Source organism: Pogoniulus pusillus, chromosome 7 (genome assembly GCF_015220805.1).
Source record: "Pogoniulus pusillus isolate bPogPus1 chromosome 7, bPogPus1.pri, whole genome shotgun sequence".
Lineage (NCBI taxonomy): Eukaryota > Metazoa > Chordata > Aves > Piciformes > Lybiidae > Pogoniulus > Pogoniulus pusillus.
In genome coordinates this window covers 36,465,059-36,478,066 of record NC_087270.1, presented here as the reverse complement: position 1 = coordinate 36,478,066, position 13,008 = coordinate 36,465,059, and the positions used below count along the sequence as shown (strand labels likewise).

At 61.1% G+C, this 13,008-nt stretch overlaps 2 protein-coding genes across 8 annotated transcripts; one reads left to right on the top strand and one right to left on the bottom strand.

The window, feature by feature from the left end:
• Positions 1–3: 3 nt before the first annotated feature.
• On the bottom strand, positions 4–4,846 carry ZNF513 (zinc finger protein 513). 4 transcript variants are annotated; one of them, XM_064146476.1, is made up of 3 exons: positions 4,566–4,846; positions 1,323–1,916; positions 4–1,129 (listed from the first exon to the last, which is right to left on the bottom strand). In XM_064146476.1, exons 1-3 carry the CDS (start codon positions 4,771–4,773, stop codon positions 378–380), a joined length of 1,554 nt encoding a protein of 517 aa, XP_064002546.1. In that variant the 5' UTR covers positions 4,774–4,846; the 3' UTR covers positions 4–377. The 4 variants fall into 4 exon arrangements, with proteins under 4 accessions (XP_064002546.1, XP_064002547.1, XP_064002548.1 ...); XM_064146477.1 differs by having other exon boundaries at positions 1,323–1,913; XM_064146478.1 differs by having other exon boundaries at positions 4,734–4,844.
• Positions 4,847–4,921: 75 nt separating this feature from the next.
• LOC135176959 (E3 ubiquitin-protein ligase RNF19B-like) lies at positions 4,922–12,536 on the top strand. 4 transcript variants are annotated; one of them, XM_064146474.1, is made up of 11 exons: positions 5,152–5,442; positions 5,568–5,659; positions 7,692–7,764; positions 7,851–8,299; positions 8,938–9,146; positions 9,896–10,046; positions 10,380–10,542; positions 10,963–11,077; positions 11,221–11,358; positions 11,702–11,894; positions 12,016–12,536. In XM_064146474.1, exons 4-11 carry the CDS (start codon positions 7,857–7,859, stop codon positions 12,173–12,175), a joined length of 1,572 nt encoding a protein of 523 aa, XP_064002544.1. In that variant the 5' UTR covers positions 5,152–5,442; positions 5,568–5,659; positions 7,692–7,764; positions 7,851–7,856; the 3' UTR covers positions 12,176–12,536. The 4 variants fall into 4 exon arrangements, with proteins under 4 accessions (XP_064002543.1, XP_064002544.1, XP_064002542.1 ...); XM_064146473.1 differs by lacking the exon at positions 5,152–5,442 and adding an exon at positions 4,922–4,966 and having other exon boundaries at positions 7,692–8,299; XM_064146472.1 differs by having other exon boundaries at positions 7,692–8,299.
• The last annotated feature ends 472 nt before the right edge of the window (positions 12,537–13,008 follow it).

Here is a 13,008-nt window from a genome sequence, read left to right as displayed (position 1 = left end):
AGATAACAAAACCAACTGTTTAATGCTTTTATACACAATATAAATTACACTGACTGGCATGGCGACAGCCACAGAACCAGTCCTGTTCCCCCCTCCCCCCCTTTTCCCCAAACTCTGGCAGAGAAAGGCTCCAGTGGGCAGGAACCGCTCCTGGGGGTACCTGGGGACACAGCACCAGTCACTGGGAAGAGCACTGGAGCTGCTGGTCGTGACTTCACCCTGCCTGGGAGAACTTGGCATAAGGCAGCCCCAAGCCCCCATGGAGTCTGCTGCCTGTCCCTCCCCCAGGGAGGGCAGGGGCTGCGGCTGGGGGAACAGTTCCCAGGGCCCAGGCAGCCAGGGCCCAGTGCCTCTCTGCAGCTGGGCTAAGTGCTGTCTCAGGGCAAGGCCGTGCCCACAGCTGGAGGGGCCAGGAGGGCTTTGGCATTGCGCGGGTTGACCCAGCTCTCAGCTGTGTGGCCGTGGATCTTCTGGTGGCGCTTGTAGTTGTCCCAGTGGCCAGTGGTGTAGGTGCAGTCCCGGCACTGGAAGGGCTTCTCGCCCGTGTGCCGCAGCATGTGCCGCTTCAGGTTCATGCTCTGGTTGCAGCTGTAGCTGCAGAGGCTGCACTGGAAAGGCTTGTCACCCGAGTGGATGCGCCCGTGACGCTTGAGGTTGGCCAAGTTGCCGCAGGCGTAGTCGCAGAGCTGGCACTTGTAGGGCTTCTCGCCTGTGTGCACCCGCTGGTGCCGCTTCAGGTTGTCGAGGTGGGCAGAGGCATAGGGACAGAGTGGGCAGGCAAAGGGCTTCTCCCCACTGTGCGTCTTCATGTGCCGCGCCAAGTGGTTGGGGTAGTGGGTGACGAAGGGGCAGAGGCTGCAGGCAAAGCCTTTGTCCCCAGTGCCCTTGCGGGGGCTGGCACCTGGCTCAGTGCCCAGCACCGCCAGGCTGCAGCGCCCGCAGACCTGCTCGGCCAGGCCCTCATCCTGCGCAAAGCCGTCGTCCAGCACCAGCCCACACATGCGGCACGTGAAGGGGAAGAGCAGCTCAGGCAGCGCGGCCGCCTCCTCACCCCGCAGCCGGGCACAGCCGGGCAGGAAGGGGCCGCTGCCACTGCCCACGTGCAGGCTCAGCTCCGGCAGCAGCGGCTCTGCGGGACAAACACAGACAAAGCTGTCAGCAGGGGGAGCTGGGGGTGACGGTGCCTTATGACCTCAGGCCTGGCACAGGACATACTGGCAGGGCAGCAACATGCAGCCAAAGCCTTACCCCTTCCCTAGCCCCAGGAGTTATGCCGTCGGGGGGGTCGCCAGCTGCAGCTCTTCCCCCACCCTAGTCTTTACCTGTATCCTTGTCCTGCCGGTGCGGTCCCTCACCCTCCGGCATGCGGTGGCTGAGCATGTGCCGCTTCAGGTTGCGGCTCTGGTTGCAGCGGTAGTCGCAGGCAGCGCACTGGAAGGGCTTGTCCTGGCTGTGGACCCGCTCGTGGCGTTTGAGGTTGCCCAGGCTGCTGCAGGCAAAGCTGCAGCAGGTGCAGCGGTACGGCTTCTCCCCGGTGTGCGTGCGCAGGTGCCGGGTCAGGTTCACCAGCTGGGCAGAGGCGTAGGCACACTGAGGACAGGCAAACGGCTTCTCCCCGTTGTGGGTCTTCATGTGGCGCTTGAGGTGGCTGGAATACTGGGAGACGAAGGGGCAGAGCTGGCAGGAATAGACGATGCGCTGGCTGCGGCCCGCCTCGGTGCCTGCACACTGCAGGCAGCTCTGCCCGAGGCTGGCAGCCAGCTGCAGCCCGCACTGGCGGCAGGGCAGTGCGGCCGGGCCCGGCTCGCCACCCTCCTCAGGGTCACTCTCCACACTCAGCTGCTGGTAGCCAGAGGAGCAGTCGTCGTCACTTAGCGCGTACGCCGGGATGGCGATCTTCCCCACCAGCGTGTCTGCTGAAAAGACCGTGGGAATCATGGACTCACAGAATCGGGCTGCAAAAGACCCCTAAGATCAACCCAACCATTAACCCAGCACTCCCAGGTCACCACAGCACCACATCTACATGGCTTTCAAACCTCTCCACTGCTGCCCTGGGCAGCTTCGCATGGGACTTGACAACCCATTTAGGGAAGAATTTTTTCCTAACGTCCAATCTAAACCTTCTCTGGTGCAACCTGAGGCTCTGTCCTATTGCTTTACACTTGGGAGAACATACTGACCCCTGTCTCTCCTCAACCTCTTTTTCAGGGAGTTGCAGAGGGTGAGCTCTTCCTCACTGTAAACAAGCCTAGTTCTCTCAGCCATTCCTCACAGGACTTACACTCTAGACCCTTTGCCAGCTTCACTGCCCTTCTCTGGATGCTCTTCAGTATTTCCATGTCCTTCTTGGAGTGAAGAGTGCAAAACTGAACCCAGTATTCAAGCTGCAGCCTCACCAGTGCTGGGATGGGGTCAGCCCAGATGGCATGTGCACAGCCCCTGCACTTGGGCTTCCAGTCTCAATGGGACTGTAGTCAGGAGGCACCAGGCGGCTGCATTCATCCCAGCAGCACCCACCACACTGTGCACAGCAGGGTGAGGAGCCTCATGGCCCCCACCTGCCTGAGCACTTTGTCCTGTCTGCCTCAAGAAGCCCTGTCACCTCCACTCTGTGGATGGCTAAGTTGGGTGTCGGTCCACAGCCAGACCCCCAGCATCAGGGAAGGTAGCTGGAGAGGGGCATGGGGTGGGCAGCCAGCACGTCGGTGTTGCCAGGACTGGCTGGTGGGACATAGTAGTGGTGAGAAGGTGGTGGGCACAGGGTGGATCAGGCAGGAGGGATGTGTGTCCATAGCTTTTGCTTTGGGCTCCCCCAGGATGTGCCACTGCCCCAGCCTTGGGCATGGCAGCCAGTCCTGCTCCCATGACAAACACCACAGGGCTCCATCACTGCACTGCCTCCCCGCCCCAGCCCCTGCATCACAGAGCAAAACAGACCTTCCCCTGCTCCATGGTGGTGGGGAGAAGTCTGTGCCAATCTCTCAGAGCACACCTTTTCTTCCTGGCTGGTCACAGACCCTAGGGGCAGCTCTAGGGCACCAGGAAAGATGACAGGAATGAAACCTGCTTCCCTGCAACTGCTTCGGGCTGCTCCTGTGCCCCAGATGTGGCCCCAGGGTTGGTAGAGCAGTGACATGCACCCAAAGTCTTGCCACTGCAAGCCTCAAGCTGTACCCAGTGCTCTTCATGCAGTGTCTGCCCTAGGGCCCCAAAAGACCCAACAGACACCCACTAACCCAGGAAACACCCTGGGCAGTCTCCTTTGTTGCTGCCCACCTGGCTGGGTCTAGCTACAAGCCCCACAGGTGAAGCTGCTCCATGCTGCAGGATGGGGTAGACCCTCTGCCCTCCAGTCCAGTCATAAACGCTGCCTGACTTGCAGGCATCAGATCAAGGCATATTGCAAAGGCCTGGCTCCTGCTGGGGAGATCCTCAACCTCCCTGAAGCCCCACACCAAGGGGTTTCTCTGCCTCTCAGCTCAGGCTCACGGTGCCACAGCTTCCCTAGAATGCCATCCTCTGCGTGCAACTGGGTTGGTGGGCCCAGGTGGGACAGCATTGCCTACAGGCTGAGGGCACAGACAGTGATGGCTCTCCTGACCTCCTGAGCATACCCTAAGGTGCTTGGTCCTGTTCCCCAGCTCAAGCAGGGGAATGAGAGTATTTCTGATGGCACAAGGTCTGCAGAAGTCTGGTTTCAGCTCCAGCTGCTGAGATGGCTTTGTCCTGAAACCGGCTCTGTGTACACAGGCTGCAGGGAAGTGGGAACAAGAACTCACCAGCCAGGCAGCTGGGACAACAGCTCAGTGCGACAGTGAGAGCTGCAGACACAGCCCAGCACAGCCCCTGAGCACGGCCCCTGGGCACAGTGAAGGGACGCAGGGCTCCAGCGGTGGTCTGTGCTTCCCTCCTCTCACCACTGAGAACGTCCTCGCATCATTCACTGCTCAGTTAGTGACGCTGGTTGCTGAGAGGCTCCTTAACAGGACCTGAGCACCTTTGCTCCCCTGGCCCACCCGGTGTCTGGTGCTGACCAGCTGCACTAAGGGACTGGGGGTCCTACAGAGCAGGCAAGCGCTGGGGAGCAGACACAGGCTCGGCCCAGCTCCCCCCACCCCACACAGCGCATGGGACGGCTGCGGGCAGGGACCCCGCAAGAACCAGGCCCCGGCTCTAGGGAAGCAGCAAAGCCACGTCTCGGGGGAGTCGGGGGCTCCAGGGATGAGCCCAGTGTGGGGCTGCGGTAGGCGGCAGGGCAGCTCCGGTGCTGCCAAGCGACCGTGAAGTGCCGGCCAGAGCCAAGGGTCAGGGTCGCGCAAGTAGAGACCACCCCAGGGGCTGCGGCCTCAACTCGCGGGAGGGGATGCGGGAGGGGGAACGCGCCCGCAGTAGGACCAGTCACTGGGAGCGACCGCTTCCGGGGAGGGCGGCTGCCCTACGAGGCCAAGCGCCGTGCCGGTACCGACAAGGCTGGGCCGCGTCCCCGCCCGGCGGCGCTCCCGAAGCGGTGCCGCCCAGGCTGGCCGACTCCACGGCCGCCGGGCCCAGACGGCGGCACACACCTGACGATCCCTTCTCGAAGGCCAGGCCTCGGCCCAGTAGCAAATCACCGGGCAGCACCAGCGCCGCTCCCGCCGTCTCCTCGGGGCCGTCTTCGGCGTCCGCTGCAACACACGGAGCGCCGCGGGTCACCGCCGGGCCGCCGCCCCCCTGCCTCGCCGCGCACTCACCCTTCACCGGCTGCGGGTGGCTCTGCTTCCGCCGGGGCATCGTGGCCGGTCCCGGCCCCGGCCCGGCCCCGCCGCCCTTTTGCCCGCGGCCCGCCAGCCGCCCCCGCCAGCCCGGGGCGGCCGCCGCCGCCCCGCCTCGACCGGCACTTCCGCTTCCGGACGCGGGCGGGCGGGGCCAGCGCAGGAAGTGGGTGCGGCGCCCCGGAAGCGTTCCCGGCACCTGGAAGTGCAAGGCAGGTCCTAGCGCCCACCCCCTGCCGGCACCGCGCCGGCGCCTGCCCGCATGCGGCGGGGGACGGCGGAGCCGCGGCGGGAAGAGGCGGGCGGGAGATGGGCAGGGCCGGGGCCCCGGGAGCGAGAGCAGGGCCCGAGAGGGGCGGCGCTCTGCCGGACCGGAGGCTGTGGGGCGGGGGAAGTCGGGGCTCCTCCCCTTCCTGTGCACCGGTACCGGAGCAGGGGCGGGTAGCGCTACGGGCGCTGGGCGCTGCGAGGGGCGGCCGCCGGACCAGTGAACGGGAAGGGGTGGGGGTCTGGGGACGGAGTGGCACCGGGCCGCCAGGACGAAGGGTCGACGGGGCGCCAGGGCAGGGATTTGATGGTGTTTGTGCCTCACGGGGAGCGGCTGCGGCCACCTCCGCCGCTGCCCCGCCGGGCCTGGCTCCGCTCCGGGGAAGCCGGGCCCGGGCTCCTGAGCCAAGGGAACAGCTCGGTGAGTCGTGTGCCGGTACTGGTCGCAGTCCTTGCAGCCCCACCGCGGGATTTGGCCATCGCAGCGTCCCGGAGCCTGCCTTGCCGCCAGCAGAGCCTCTTCACGGCATGTCCCTGTGCTTTCAGGCCCCCGCGGGACTCGGCTGTGCCGGGCTTTGCGGCAGCGCCGGGGCAGCCATGGCCGTGCTGCGTGGCCAGCAATGATCCCCCGCTGACAGGTACCTGCGGGCCAGAGGACGGGGCTGGTGCTTCTGTGCGTGTGTCCCGCAGCCCTCGAACGTTCCGCTGAGGCGCTGTGGCTCTCGGGTGTTTCCCTGCGGGCTGTCCCCACTGGCTGGGCAGCTGTTGGCCACGGTGTCGTTGTGCCTGCTTCAGCGCTGTTGCTGTTCTGCTGGGCAGTGTCCCAGTGATGGTATCAGTCACCCAAGGTGGTGGTCCCGCTGCCCTCCCCGTGTTTGAGTGCTTTCCTTCCCGGTGTCCTGCAGTGCCTCCCACTCCAGCAACCCTTTCGTTCCGTGCTCAGCCCAGTTCCCAGGAGCTCTTCAGTTACCCCCTCAGTGGAAAGTGCTGCATCACCTGAGCTGATGTGGTGCAGCACCTTGCTCATCCCCGGCAGAGCAGATCACAGAGTCCCTGAGTCCCAGCATGGTGGGGGGTTGGAAGGGACCTCTGTGATTCTGTGCTGTCTACAACTCCCTGAAGGGAGGCTGTATCCAGGTGGGGTTGGTCTCTTCTGCCAGGCAGGCAGCAAGAGAAGAAGGGGACAGAGTCTGGAGTTGTGGCAGGGGAGGTCTAGGCTGGATGTTAGGAGGAAGTTGCTGGCAGAGAGAGTGATTGGCATTGGAATGGGCTGCCCAGGGAGGTGGTGGAGTCTCTGACCCTGGAGGTGTTGAAGAAAAGACTGGATGTAGTGCTGTGGTCTAGTTGAGTGGCTAGGGCTGGGTGCTAGGTTGGCCTGGATGATCTTGGAGGTCTCTTCCACCCTGGTTGATTCTATGATTCTGTGATTCTCTGGAGATCATTTAGTCCACAGTCCCAGCAGGGTCACCCAGAGCACGTTGTCCCGCACTGTGTCCAGGCAGATTTGGAATGTCTTGGAGAAGGAGACTCCACAGCCTTTCTGGGCAGCATTTTCCAGGGTTCTGTCACTCTGAAATTGGACTTCTTGCTCTTACCTGAGCCAACACTAATCTCTACTTCCTCTTGTGCCAGCTGTGCTCTAGCAGGAAAAAATGCAGAGGCTGTTAGAGGTGGAGTGACACAGCAGTGCTGGGGAGATGTGAAGCGTAGGGAACAACTTTTGGGTTCTGGATAAGAGCAGGAGAGCAATGGAGAGACTGGCACTGCTGTCACGAGTGGTTGTGGGGTGCCCATGGACCCGTGAACACTACGCATGTTAAAAATGGACAGATTGGCCTCTCCTCTTTCTCCTGTAATCACCTGGCTTTTGTCACTGATTTAGTTGGCTTTTGGGTCCTCAGCTTGGTTGTCTCTTCTGCAAGCTTGGCAGCAGCTTGGGGTGTAGGCAAGCACTTGTCAGGCGTGATTACTCCCCAAGAGGTTGAGTTCTGCTGCCTGGCAGGGCATGTGAAGGAGCTGTCCTGCCTTTTCCCAAGGCAGTCCAGGATCCTTGTGGAGGAAGCTCATGGGTCTTTAAGAAAGATGACCACAGGCTCTTTAGCAGGGCTTATTGTGACAGGACAAGGGGTGAATTTTTTAAGCTGAAAGAGGGGAGATTCAGACTAGATAGAAGGAAGAAATCGTTTATGTTGAGGGTGGAGAGACTAACAGCTTGTCCAGAGAGGTGGGAGATACCCTGTCCATGGAGGCATTCCAGGTCAGGCTGGACAGGGCTCTGAGCAGCCTCCTGTGTTTGAAGATGCCCTTGCTGGCTGCAGGGGTGTTGTGCTATGTGACCTTTCAACGTCCCTTTTTACTAAAACACTCTGTGATTCTTCATTCTGGGTGAAGGAGCAGGGGGAGGCAAACACCGAAGGGTTTGTGTTGGGTCCAGGGTGCTGCTGTGAGGGCTGGCCCTGCTGCCCCAGACTCATAAGAGCTGGACTTAACTGAGACTGTGGGTTGCAGTCTGCGGCTTGTCCTGGTGCCGCTGAGCTGTGTTCAGTGGTGTGGCTGGTGGACAGCCCTGGGAGTCATTGGCAGGGGCTGCAGTGGGGTCCCCTGGGTGCTGAGGGCCCATACCCACACCCTGGGCCCAGAGCCTGCTCTCAACGTGGGGTTCCTTGGCAGGCTGAGTGGCACCGTCTGCGGATGGAGATGATTCCCCTGTCGCCTGTGAGGAGAAGCTGGCTCCAAGGCCCAGGTAGGAGCCGGGCCATGGGGGCCCCGCTGGGCTTGGCACCTCCCTGTTGCTCTCCATAGTGCAGTGGCTGGCTGCTGCCCCGACAGGCCCCTATGGAGCCCACCTGGGTGCCAAGGCCCCTCCGCCTGCTGGGCTTCTTCGGGGGGCGGAAGCCGCAGGCTGTCGGAGGGGAGACATCCCCAGAGCGGGAGCCAGAGGAACCGGAGGAGATGTGCATCGTGCTGGCCCTGGGCGAGGGTGAGGAGCTGGTGGAGTGTCCCTTGTGCCTGCTGCCCCAGCCCCCCGAGGCCTTTCCCAGCCTGGCCTCCTGCCCCCATCGCTCGTGCAAGGCCTGCCTGGAGCAGTACCTGCGCATCGCCATCAGCGAGAGCCGTGTGCCGGTGGCCTGCCCGCACTGCCCTGCCCTGCTCCAGCCTGCTGACGTCCACTGCCTCCTGGACGAGCCCAGCCTCCGGGACAAGTATGAGGAGTTCCTCCTGCGACGGCTCCTGGTGGCTGACCCAGGCACACGCTGGTGCCCTGCGCCTGACTGCAGGTGATGATGCTGGCCCCTCGTACGGAGCTGGGAACTGGAGGGGGGGTGGGTCATGGAGCCCACAGGACAACCACAGAGTCCTTCAGGTGGCAAAACACGTTTAAAATCATCAAGTCCAACCGTTAACTCAGCACTGCCAGGTCATCACTAAGCCATGTCCCTCAGCACCACCTCTACATGGCTTTTAAATCTCTCCAGGGACGGGAGCTCCACCACTGCCCTGGGCAGCCTGTTCCAAGGCTTGATAATGTTTTTGGGGAATAAATTGTTCTTCCCCTGGCACAACTTGAGGCTGGTTCTTCTTGTCCTATCACTTGTTCCTTGGAAGAAGAGACCATCCCCACCTGTCTCCAGCCAGTTGTAGAAAGGGAGAAGTTCTCCCCTGAGCCTTCTTTTCTCCAGACTGAACACCTCAGTTGGTTCTCTTGTCCATCTCGGGCCAGGCTGTGAGGGTCCAGGGGAGCTGGGTGGATGGTGGACAGGGAAGGCTGCTCTAGTCTAAGCTATTGAGAATGTCTCCTGAGTCCCTACTCTTCAGCAGGGGCTCAGTGCAGGGCTGGGACCTGGCTGTGCCAGGCTGGGGGATGGCTGTGGGCACTGCTCGACCTCCCCCAGCACTGATGCCCTTCTTTGCACAGCTATGCCGTTATCGCCTATGGCTGTGCTGAGTGTCCTCGCCTCACCTGCGGCCGCGAGGGCTGCGGCACCGAGTTCTGCTACCTCTGCCGGCAGCCGTGGCACCCCGATGGACCTTGTGCCCCTGTGCCACTAGCTCCAAGCCTGGCCAGCCCTGCAGCACAGCTCGCCAACCCAGAGGACTCAGCCCACAGTGAGAACCTGGCACAAGGTGAGAGCGAGCAGAGCAGGGGTTTCACCTAATCCTGGCATGGTGGGGGTTGGAAGGGACCTCTGGAGACCATTTAGTACAACCCCCCTGCTAAGGCAGGGTCACCCACAGCAAGTTACCCAGGATGGTGTCCAGGCACGTTTGGAACCTCTCTGGAGAAGGAGGCTCTGCAGCCTCTCTGGGCAGCTTGGTCCAGGGCTTTGGCACCTCCATGGGAAATAAGCTTTTCATCATGTTCAGATGGAACTTGCTGGGTTCCAGTTTGTGCCTGTGGCCCTGTGGCCCAGTCCTCTTGCCCCCTGTCCTTTAGATAGTGATCAACATTGAAAAGATCCCCTCTCAGTCTACTCTTCACCAGGCTAAACAGCCCCAGGTCTCTCAGCCTGTCCTCACTGGAGAGCATTTGTAGCCTCTTGGATTCTCTCCCAGTAGTTTCCTGTCTCTTGAACTGGGAAGGCCCTAACAGAACCCAGTACTGCAGATACAGCCTCACTATGGGCAGAGCAGGAGGAAGACCTTCCTCAATCTTCTGGTCACACTTTTCTAGTGCATCCCTGTGTCCAACTATTAACTGTTACTGTAACCCCTGTGCCAGTTGTCCTGGGATTGTGCAGGGGACCTTGCTGTGGGCCTGGCTGGCCCTGACATCCATAGGACAGACTGTAGTGCTGGGATAGGGTGCAGGGTGGACCTGCACTGTCCTCTCCTGCTGCCCTCAACCGCATCCCATCTCATCTTCCTCCCACCAGCTGAGGCTGAGGCCATCAAGGTCTGTCCCCGCTGCAGTGCCTTCATCATGAAGATCAATGATGGAAGCTGCAACCGCATGAGCTGCACAGTGTGTGGCTGCCTCTTCTGCTGGCTCTGTCTGCAGGAGATCTCTGATGTCCACTTCCTGAGGTCAGCACAGGGCTGGGGCACCATGGGGTGAGGTCTCAGGGCTGAGCTGGAGGCTTTGCCAGGAGCTGGGGCTGGGATGGGTGGCAGTGAAGCTGTGCTGAGAGCCAGGGTTGGGTCTGGCTAGGCAATGGAAGAGCAGAGTGGTTGGTGCTGCTGGCTCTGGCAGGGCTGAAGGCCCAGGGCTGGCTCTGGACATGCCACAGACAGGGTCTTGGGGGGCAGCTGGAGTTCAGGTTTGGGGTGGGAGAATCACCTTAGTGTGAGGGTGGCTGTGCTGGGGTCTGCCTGCCCCTGTGCAGGAAGCACCAGCCCAGTCTTGCTCTGTCCTCACAGCCCCTCTGGCTGCACCTTTTGGGGGAAGAGGCCATGGTCACGAAGCCGGAGGATCCTGTGGCAGCTGGGCATGGTGCTGGGGGCACCCATGGTCATCTCCCTCGTCGCAGGCATCGCTATCCCTGTCATTACCTTTGGGATTCCCATTTACATGGGTAGGAAGGTACTTCAGTGGGCCCTGGGGTCCCCATGGTCCTGCTTGCCACTGAATCTGGCAGCCTTCCAGCCTGAACAGACTCGTGATGCTTGCCACTGCCCACACAGCATGTCCCTGTGCCATCCCTGACCCCTCAGCTCCTCTCACTACTACTCACCCCTACACCCTCCACCAGCAAGGGTACTCTCAGCCGGGAGAGGAGTTGGGGTGGGTGAAAGGGGAAAAGATGTCTAGGGGGTCTGGGAATGTTTTCCAGGGACACATGGCCTGCAGTAGTGGCACCACGTCCCTGAAGAGATGGGAGAGGGTGTCTGGGCAGCCATGGCTGCAGCTACAGCTCTGCCAAGGCTGGCAGGAGGGCCCCTCCCTGGGGTTTACACGCTGAGAGCTCTGCAGAGTGCTTTACCTGTTCTGCTTCTCCTCGAGGTGCTGGGCCAGAGCCGGAGGAGCAGCCTGTCTGGGTGCCAGCAGTGTCTCTCTGTCACCAGCAGCGTTCTCCTCTCCCTCTTTGTGTCCCCCATCATAACAGCTGTCACTGTGGGTAAGTGGGTTGTGCTCTGGAGGCCACCACAGCAAAGTGTCTCTGTGTATGTCTGAGACATGGGGCACCTAGGCTTCACCTGGGGCACGGACAGGCCCCCTGGGGCCGCCAGCTGGGTCGTGCAGTAGTCTCTCTGCCCGCAGGAGTTGGCGTGCCCCTGATGCTCACCTATGTCTATGGGGTGGTGGTGCTGTCGTTGTGCCGGAGCCGCTGGGGCTGTGGGGGCAGCCGCAGCCCTCCCAAGGATCTCGGTGTGGTGGAGCTGGAAAACCTCACCAAGCGTGAGTCCTGCACTGCTGTATGGACACTGCCCCCTTCACTGGGCTGTGCAGGTTCTGGTCCTGCCTTATCTCTGTGGCTGTGACATCTTCGGAGCTGGGGGCTCCCTGTGGTGCTGTGCTGGTGCCAGTTCTATCTGGGGTGGCACCACATATGACTCTGTCCCTGCAGGCAGGCTGCAAGGAGGAGTCCTGGGGGAGATGGGTGCTGCACAAAGCAGTCTGCCATCTACCTGTTTGCATCCCCTGCTGCTGTGTCCTTGCTCTGGGTGGGGCCGTTGTGCTCCCTGCTCCAATAGGGAACAATTCTTATAAAGAGGGCACTAAGCACCATCTCTCCTGCCAGTGAACGAGCTGTGGTCGGTGCTGCCTAGCCCCAGGCCCACGGAGGATGGAGCTCCGGATGCCACCACCTCTCTGCCCAGCAGCAGCCACAGTCCTCGTGGTGGCTCAGGCTGGAAGGAGCAGGACAGCCAGTCAGCCAGCACAGTGGCCCTGGCAGGGAGCATGCTGAGTGAGGGCCAGGACACATCCCTCAGGTGAGCCCTCAGGGCTGGCAGTGGTTAAGGGCACCTCTCCAGCAGCCTTCCCATAGCTGCAGGCATGTGGGGGTATCTCCTGCTTTAGGATGCTGTCCTCAGGCCCCGTGTTTGTCTGCAGGGAAGGTGTCAACATCGAGGTGGAGGTATCAATTGAGGCAGTGCCGCATCCTGCCCGGGAGCAGAGCTTGTGCAGTGTGCTGTCGGGGCAGAGCCTCTCTGGGGACTCCTTGGGAGGCACCAGTGACAGGGGCAGTGCTGTGAGTGTCCCTGCCGAGTGAAGACAACCATGAAGCACTGACTGAGGAAACCCTCGATCCACAGAGCCCTGGCCACTGGCACAGTTTCTGTGTCCTCTTCGGCAGAGCCATCACCTGCTGCGGGGCACCACCAGTCCCCTGGAATCCCAGAATGGTTTAGACGGCAAGATGCATAAAGATCATCTAGTTCCAACCTCCTGCCATGGGCAGGGACACCTTCCACTAGACGAAGCTGTTCAGAGCCTTACCCACCTTGGCCATGAACTGCATCCTGGCTGTCCTCAGGGCTGCCCACACGCTGCGCTCTGCCCCATCCAGCCTTCCCCTGAGGCCTGGCTTGAGCATTGGCACTGCTGGGAAATAAAGCTGCTCTCTGAGAGTCTGTCTGTCTCCTGTGGCATGGCTGCCTCCCCATAGCCAATGGATCATCAGGTCTTCCCTGACAGGTATCCAGGAGCCCAAATGGGAGGGGTAGAACCATGAAATTGTGGAATTGTTCTGTTTGGAAGAGACCTTTGTGATCGAGTCCAAATGTTAACCCATCAGTGCCAGGTCACCACTGAACCATGCTCCTCAGCGCTACCTCTACATGGCTTTTAAGCCCCTTCAGTGATGGGGACTTCATCACAGAATCACAGCATTAACCAGGTTGGAAAAGACCTCTAGGATCATCGAGTCCAACCTATTGCCTAACCCTCCTAGTAGTTAACTGAACCATGGCAATAAGTGACTCATCAAGCCTCCTTTTAAACACTTCCAGGGGTGGTGACTCCACTACCTCCCCACGCAGCCCAGTCCCATGGGCAATCACTCTTTCCATGAAGAATTTCTTCCCAATGTCCAGCCTAAAGCTT

What these genes read in the sequence shown, in the direction of transcription:
- LOC135176959 (XM_064146473.1), top strand. Translation starts at nt 7,857, where the DNA reads ATGGAGCCCACCTGGGTGCCAAGGCCCCTCCGCCTGCTGGGCTTCTTC. An exon ending in TGCCCTGCGCCTGACTGCAG is followed by an intron (nt 8,300 to 8,937) that starts GTGATGATGCTG and finishes TTCTTTGCACAG; the next exon opens with CTATGCCGTTATCGCCTATG. An exon ending in CATAACAGCTGTCACTGTGG is followed by an intron (nt 11,078 to 11,220) that starts GTAAGTGGGTTG and finishes CTCTGCCCGCAG; the next exon opens with GAGTTGGCGTGCCCCTGATG.
- ZNF513 (XM_064146476.1), bottom strand. Translation starts at nt 4,773, where the DNA reads ATGCCCCGGCGGAAGCAGAGCCACCCGCAGCCGGTGAAGGGTGAGTGC. An exon ending in CTTCGAGAAGGGATCGTCAG is followed by an intron (nt 1,917 to 4,565) that starts GTGTGTGCCGCC and finishes CGGTCTTTTCAG; the next exon opens with CAGACACGCTGGTGGGGAAG. An exon ending in CCGGCAGGACAAGGATACAG is followed by an intron (nt 1,130 to 1,322) that starts GTAAAGACTAGG and finishes TTTGTCCCGCAG; the next exon opens with AGCCGCTGCTGCCGGAGCTG.